Source organism: Carassius gibelio, chromosome B7 (genome assembly GCF_023724105.1).
Source record: "Carassius gibelio isolate Cgi1373 ecotype wild population from Czech Republic chromosome B7, carGib1.2-hapl.c, whole genome shotgun sequence".
In the NCBI taxonomy this organism is placed as follows: Eukaryota; Metazoa; Chordata; class Actinopteri; order Cypriniformes; family Cyprinidae; genus Carassius; species Carassius gibelio.
In genome coordinates, this window is record NC_068402.1 from 1887744 (window position 1) to 1895949 (window position 8206).

General features: G+C 37.4%; 1 protein-coding gene across 1 annotated transcript; it reads right to left on the minus strand.

Annotated features, from left to right (window-relative positions):
• Nucleotides 1-5026: 5026 nt before the first annotated feature.
• On the minus strand, nt 5027-6954 carry LOC127962271 (C-type lectin BML-2-like). The gene is made up of 4 exons (XM_052561825.1): nt 6571-6954; nt 5754-6125; nt 5370-5455; nt 5027-5278 (listed from the first exon to the last, which is right to left on the minus strand). The coding sequence occupies exons 1-4, from the start codon at nt 6602-6604 to the stop codon at nt 5138-5140; spliced, it is 633 nt and encodes a 210-aa protein (XP_052417785.1). The 5' UTR covers nt 6605-6954; the 3' UTR covers nt 5027-5137.
• Between the last annotated feature and the right edge of the window lie 1252 nt (nt 6955-8206).

The following is an 8206-nucleotide window of genomic DNA, read 5'->3' on the forward strand; positions in this document are numbered from 1 at the left end:
CCAGTTATTAAAAAAAAAGAATCTCTTATATAAAATGTCTTGATTGTTTCAAATGAAGTACCGCCGAGGGGTGCTTAAAAATGAATGACCATACAAGTAATGCCTTTATGAAATTAAGATAAATTGTAAGGGATTCTAGCAATATTATAATTACAGATCAATATGAAAAGGGAGACCAGCTAATTTGGAAAATAAGTAATTGAGGATAAAATTCCAGATTGAGTTGACAGAAAAACTGTCTAATCCAATTAATTTAGAAAGTTTTGTTCAAAGAAGAGAAATCAAGGAAATTATACCCACCATAATCATATGTGTTCATTAATAACCAACTCTTTATTACCTTTGTTACAACATTCAGTGTATAGAAAATAACCATCATGACAGATATTCACAGTTTTATAAACTGTAAAATGAAACAAGCTACAATTTGAGACCAGAAATGCAGTAACTGTAACAGTAAATAAGTATAATAATGATGATAAAGATGATGCACCCGTTTGTAAGGAAGCTTGTGAATTAATGCCTCTATCCAATGCTGTCACGTCACCTGACAAAAGAACGATTGGTACTGTAGGTTCAAGCCTTTTCAACAGTGTTTTACTATTATTATTAAACAATACAAACTTTAAAACAATAAGGAATTACACTTAAAATCATAAAGACAAAAAATATATAATAATAATAGTAATAATATACACACAGATTTGTTGCCAGGGTAACTCCAGTCTATGGTCAAAGCTTATGAGTCTGTCACGTGATTAAGGAACGACTCAAACCCGAAAGACTCATGAGATGAACCAAGCCATTCTCTTTCCGGCTCAGACTGCATAGGTTAACTCAAACTCAAAGATTTATCAGAGAAGAGGTGAGGTGAGCTTGTCATAGACTGAAGACCCAGGTCAACAATGAATTCATCTTTTCTGTTTATTATAGCGTTGTAGTTTTGTATTGTTTGTAGTATGATCAACGTTTGCATATTAGTACTAGTAGACTTTAAGGAAGTAACATGTAACATTTTAATTATATTTGATAAAATGAACTAAATTAACATAATGACTCGGAAAAAAAAGATTTGTTGATTTTGCTGAACGAGACTCAAAGGTCCGAGTGGGTAAAATGATCTGAACGTCCCATCATTAATGAGTATCATCTCCGTTTCCCCTTAAGAGCCTGTTTGGCTCGTGCCATGGTGAATTTGATATTTCCCGGCGGAATTTGCAAGTGCAAAGACAGAACGCGTCTCCGAGATGAAACGGAGCTGCTCGTGCACGAACAAATAGGTAGCCTGATTCTGACACATGCAATGACTATTTATTATGGCATCTAGGCATTTTTATATTTATGTAGCCAACACAATCATATTCTTTTACATTGAGGTCCTTTAGTTTTTAATATTTGGCATGTTTGTGTGCTGCTATGCATCCTTGTGTGTGTAATAAACAGAGTGTGGACCCACCTAACATGCTCTTTAAATAACAAAAAAGCAACTGCGCTGTTGACTTTAGACTTTAGAACAGGTTTGAGTTGGTCTATGGCACAGTTTATTGTCAGTTCCTCAAAATAGCAACGTGCCAAGAATGCGCTTGAACACACCTCTTTATTAGACCAGCACACCCATGAACGCACAAATGCATTTGTTATTTAAACAACGGGGCGCAGGATGGGGAAATGGGAACTACATTGGACTGAAACTAGATATATGATCACACCAACATACTATAATAAATGAAAGTTAACAAAATATTAACAAAAAACCTACTATGAGGGCTCAAACACATACAAGTAAATAAATTATAATTAAATTGTATTATTTATAAATTACAGTTGTCTAGACAGTTACCTATGATTATGATTTTATTAATACAGTTGTCTGATTGATTCTATAGTCAAGCATTCAGAAATCACAAAATACAATAGAGCAGTTTTACTACGATAACCATGGATACTTTTGGTAAGGGTTGTGATGTCTACATATTTTTCTGAAGATATTAAAGAGGCTGTAGCATTTCTATCGCAAAAAGGTTGCCAAAAATGAAAGATTGTGTATATTTGAATGAAATGTTTGGTCAATATTAAAGAAGGATCTGATCGTCCTGTAAGTGTAACAGCAGCAGTTATCAGGCCTTTGGTGCTCTTTGCAGGCATTTTGTAATAATGTAAATTGTTTATTTTGTATTACATTATGTATTTTAACAGAGTTATTCAATGAAACCATATGATTATTTGTAATTAACCAATCGCCTTGTTGTTTTATAAAATACATTTTAAGTCATGGAAACTACAATATAAAGTCAGATGGGTTGTTGGTGGTGGGGAAATTATTACCGACATTAAATCACTTTACAAACATCCAGAGCAAAACAGTTTCACAGGCTGCCTGAAAGTGTTTCTCTTTTCTCTGTGCTGGACTGTGCTGATGTATTTTCCCTGATACAGCTGAGTTCACCATTAATTATGATGATCATTTGTATTCAGTCGTAAACATGAGATGAGAGCGAACGCAGATGCAGGAATGATGAGTCACGTGTGCTTACTGTCTACTGCGTTCATCATGAAATGCATTTTTTACAGTTATATATACTATTTATCTTCATGTTTAGATTTGTATTTATGTATATGTACATGTACAGGTGTATCTCAAATTAGAAAGTCGTGGAAAAGTTTATTTCAGTAATTCAACTCAAATTGTGAAACTTTTGTATTAAATAAATTCAATGCACACAGACTGAAGTAGTTTAAGTCTTTGGTTCTTTTAATTTTGTTGATTTTGGCTCACATTTAACAAAAACCCACCAATTCATAACAAATCTCAACTAACAAATTAGAATATGGTGAAATGCCAGTTAGCTAATCAACTCAAAACACCTGCAATTGTGTAAAAAAAATAAATAAATTCTTGCATGTTATTAAATCTTAAATAAAAAATAAAACAGACCTTGTTAAAAGAGGATATTTAGAATCGATGACGACTGGAGCTGCCCTGCAGCATGTGAGCTTGTGTTGTGTAAGAAATATATGATTATGATGTTTGTAATTGAATAAAAAGACATGATTTATGGGGAGAAATCATTGTTAGCTTTCACTGTTATGTGAAACAAAGCCATCTTACCCCAGACATGCTCAATAATGTTCATGTCTGGTGGCTGGACTGGCCAATCCTGGAGCACCTTGACCTTCTTTGCTCAATATTGAACCTTTTCACAATATTCTAATTTTCGACAAACTGTTCTTGTAGATACAGGGGTTTCTGGTGACCGGTTCTTATGTAGCTCTGCTGCTGTTGAAAAAGGGCTGGCCCTGGACTGTCGAACCAATTAATGATCCTCTCAAACAGTTTTCTTACAGGGTCTGCCTGACCTGGGCTTCTCATGAACTTCACCGGTTTCTTCAAATCTTTTTTTTTTTTACTTTTACACTGTTGTCATTATTCAGGTTAGGCAAGTTCAAGTTCATTCTGCTACACGTGTGGACATACAGTGGAACGAAATGTTGTGTCTCACAGGACTACGGTGTTACACAGTGCTCTTGCAGTTTAAATCTAGATTAAAGACCCATCTCTTTAACCTGGCTTACACATAACATACTAATATGCTTTTAATATCCAAATCCGTTAAAGGATTTTTAGGCTGCATTAATTAGGTAAATCGGAACCGGAAACACTTCACATAACACCCTATGTACTTGCTACATCATTAGAAGAATGGCATCTACGCTAATATTAGTCTGTTTCTCTCTTATTCCGAGGTCACTGTAGCCACCAGATCCAGTCTGTGTCCAGATCAGAGGGTCACTGCAGTCACCCGGATCCAGTACGTATCCAGACCAGATGGTGGATCATCATCTAGAAAGGACCTCTACATCCCTGAAAGACAGCGGAGACCAGGACAACTAGAGCCCAGATACAGATCCCCTGTAAAGACCTTGTCTCAGAGGAGCACCAGGACAAGACCACAGGAAACAGATGATTCTTCTGCACAATCTGACTTTGTTGCAGTCTGGAATTGAACTACTGGTTTCGTCTGGTCAGAGGAGAACTGACCCCAACTGAGCCTGGTTTCTCCCAAGGTTTTTTTCTCCATTCTGTCACCGATGGAGTTTTGGTTCCTTGCCGCTGTCGCCTCTGGCTTGCTTAGTTGGGGTCACTTCATCTACAGCGATATCATTGACTTGATTGCAAATTAAAACAGACACTATTTCAACTGAACAGAGATGACATCAATGAATTCAATGATGAACTGCCTTTAACTATCATTTTGCATTATTGAGACACTGTTTTCCAAATTAATGTTGTTCAGTGCTTTGGCGCAATGTATTTTGTTTAAAGCACTATATAAATAAAGGTAAAGAACAATTTTTAGATCTACATTGCTAACTATCTATGTGTTAATCTAAGCGGTGATCTAACTGTGCATATGCTATAAATAATTGAATATAGATACACTTAACCTAAAACAGACTATACAAGTACATAATATCTGTGCATGATATTGTGCAAAAGAGGTATTTAATGTTAAGAAGCAAGCAGTGCAGTATGATTTGAGATTAATTCACGAGCAATCATTTGTTCTCTTATTTAGTCCTTGTGACATGATTATAAGAAAGTATCTGGTGCGTATTGAGAGGAAAGAGTGGTTTTATCTACAGGTGGTTTGTCCAGCCCTCTCAGCTGTGTGTAGCACACTCAGAATGGCACAATGTTCTTGAGGTTTTCAAATATACTCAAATATTTGTTTTATTGACTCTTTCACAGCTCTTCAGTGTAGTTCTCAGATAATTGTTGTTTAGTTTAGTTTCACTGAGCTCCCTCTACAGGACAGGTGTTGACCTGCATGTGTCAATCTTGCTTTCCACTTTACATTTATTTTGAATTTGATTTAGTTTTTTTGTTTTCTGCTTAGAACTTTACACTCCTGCAACATTCAAAAACCAACTCTAACAATGCAAAAGAAGCATTCAAAACACAGCTAAAAGGACAATCAGCATAAGATCGAAGGGTGATTGTGTTTTTAATTCTAGTTATGAAGAATTTACCAATAATAGTGTTTTTGAATTTAATACAAAAAAAGCCTAATAGTACAGAAGTGCACATTACAGATGTCTCAGACTGCTAAACTACACCAAAGCGATTATGAGCCGCTCAGTTCGTGGTTCTCCTGCAGGACACATTAAAAGCATCACTCTTCTGATACCACATCTTGTGAAAGACATGTTCTCCAGAAGACTCCTTCCACGAGGGCTTGGCATCTGTCAGACCGTTTTCCCTCAGTGTCTGCTCAAACTGAAGGACAGAAACAGACTTTTATCACTCAGTACTCTTGTTAAGTTTATCATCATTGTCATAGATTTAATTTACAGTATATTAAACTCACCTTTGCTAAAATCTTACTCTTCACTGCAGGATCATTCACATTTTGGCTTGATTTTACCTCCAGTCTCACTATCTGTCTCTTTTTCTCTGTAAGACACATGATGAAGCAAGCAACCAGGCCAATATCAACATATATTCAGTATAAACAACTCAAAAAACAACAAATTTATCATTTGTTTTAGAAGTCTTTAGCAAAATATGCTCTACATTGATTTAAAATATACTCTACATTGATCTTTTTTGATGCATGAATAGCACTTCGTTCATCCTTGGTACTCACAGACTGACCATGGTGTTATTGTAAAGATCTGACAGGTAACATGACTTGTTTTCAGTTAAATGAAGTGCAATGGTTTGACATTGACTGTGTCTGCTCAGAACTCACTAGTGTAGCACAGAAATGGTAATTTATCTGTACACCACCAGTCGCTCCAGTATCCTTTCGGAGACGTGCACACACAGTACTGAACGCCATCCACGTTGTTCGGTTGTGAAGGATCCCATGATGTGAAGAGGTCTTTGCTCCCATCGGACCAGACCCAGACCCAGGGAAAATACTCATCCGTCCGATAGAGCCCAATCCACATTAAACTGACTAAACCACTGGGAAGAGACTGTAACAGCTCGTCCATGTCCGTCCGCTCATTTAAGGTGACGAGATCGGTGTGGTGCTGTCTGCAGTAGCTCCGAGCATCGGTCCAGTTCATCTTCTCAGAAACTAAGGTGAACACATCAGAGTTCACACTGGAGCTCAGAGCTGCGGAGAGAGACAATGATCCGTTTATAGCATTAGAATGTTTAGGAAATAGGGAAATGCATTAGTAAAGTTTAAAGTAGCAACATTCCTTTGGAATTCTCTTTAGATCAACGATCCCAGGTGAAAAAAGTACAACATTACCATTTTTGGACACCATTAATATGAACTAAAATTAGGTTTTAATACTATTTCTATATTGAAAAAAAAAAAAATCTAGTCATCCCTTGTACTACAAGTGGTATCTACTGAATGATCTTTCAGAGGGAACGTCTGGATGCTTTCTGACATTATTTTCCTCGCTGTTCCGAGGAAAATTTTAATGGAATTCAGAAATTATGAAAACCCATAATAAACTCAACATTTCTTTTTTTTCCCTCACAATTAAAATTTTTGGTAAATTTTTTTTTTGGGGGAAATGATAATTTCCAAGACCAATGAAACTCACCTGATATGAGCACGAAGGTCAAATCAATCCTCATGATGACCCACAAATACTCCAACTGCTCTTCTCAAGACAATAGTGCTTGTGTGTGATCTTGCCACTTTCTAAACCCACATATATATATTTACATATTTTACATTGAAAATAACATTCAAAGAGAGAGAGCAGAGATTTCCATGACACTTAAGTCACACATGAGCTTGCACTCGGACAGCATCTGCATGAACAATAACACATCAGCCAGAAAACACACACTGATAACATGGTAAACACAGGGCTTTCGGGATATACGCTGAAAAACTGTCTAGAAAGTGAAGTAGAAAAATAAACAGGGCTGTAAAACCTTGGTGTCTTTTAAAACCCAACACAATCGCATGGCAATCCATAACTATAATCAGTACCACTGTATAAACACTGTTTTGATTAAAATATTAGCAGAAATAGCAGTAAATCATAGTTACTCCACACCTTTAAACCAAATTAATTAAATGCAGCATCATCTTTTTTAGGATTTATTTGAGTATCAGGGACACTGATTTGCTTTATCCCCTGTAGTTTGATGGTGTGTTACAGATGACTGACCAGTCAAAGCAGCCAGTCAAGCAGATGATGTAGGGATTGTGTTTGTTTGCTTTCCTCATTCAAACTGATTGTTTTTTTCCAAATGAATACGATTGACAAAAAAAAAAAAAAAAAAAAAAAACAAACAAACAAAAAAAAAATGTATATTTGTGAAATAAATAGTCTCAATTTCCCTTCTTATCTTTAATCATGTGGTGGAAACATCCTTCCACGGAAAAGCCCTTCGGATATTACTGGAGATAAAAAAATTAAATAAAAAAATTAAACAGCGAAGAGGTTATTAAAGCCAGGCATTATTTTGTTTATGCTAAATATGATTTGCTATATATCTGTTGATTTGAGTGTGAATTATGAGCAGGACGTGTTGTTTGTGAGACTGATCTCCAGACGTGCAGAAACACACTCCAGACGCGTGAGATCAGACTGACCTGGAGGTCTGAGGAGGTCAAGAATCCCACACGGTTTACACACCTCCAGAAACACCAGTCCAGATCCATCAGCCAAACTACACAACAGATAACACCGGTCACGTAAAAGAGTGCACAGAGAGAGAGTCATCTGTGTGTGTGTGTGTCTCTCTCTCTCTCTCTCTCTGTGTGTGTGCGTGTGTGTTACTGATGTTAGCAGACGGCGGCCGTGTTCCCGTCTCGTCGTCTCTGTTTCTTCAGCAGCTGGATGTGGATGTGGCAGTAGAGCTTGATGTCTCTCCAGTCGCGCTGGTTACTGCCCAGCAGAGGACAGAGCTGCAGACAGCGCTCACAGTCTGCTTTAGCAGGAACACACAGATCCACGAGGTTCCTCTTCAGGTGCGTCTCCACTGCCACACACTCAGCCTCCGACCACAGCCGCTCCAGCACGCCCTGAGACACACACACACACACACACACACACACACACACACAGTGAGAGACACAGAGAGACACACACACACACACACACAGAGAGACACAGACACACACACACACACACACACACACACACACACACACGCACGCACACGCACACACACACACACACACACACACACACACACACACACACACACAGTGAGAGACAC

Coding starts and splice junctions, on each gene's coding strand:
- LOC127962271 (XM_052561825.1), bottom strand. CDS start 6,604: ATGAGGATTGATTTGACCTTCGTGCTCATATCAG. Junction 5,456..5,753: donor ACCATTTCTGTGCTACACTA/GTGAGTTCTGAG, acceptor TGTGTCTTACAG/AGAAAAAGAGACAGATAGTG. Junction 5,279..5,369: donor AGAGTAAGATTTTAGCAAAG/GTGAGTTTAATA, acceptor TCTGTCCTTCAG/TTTGAGCAGACACTGAGGGA.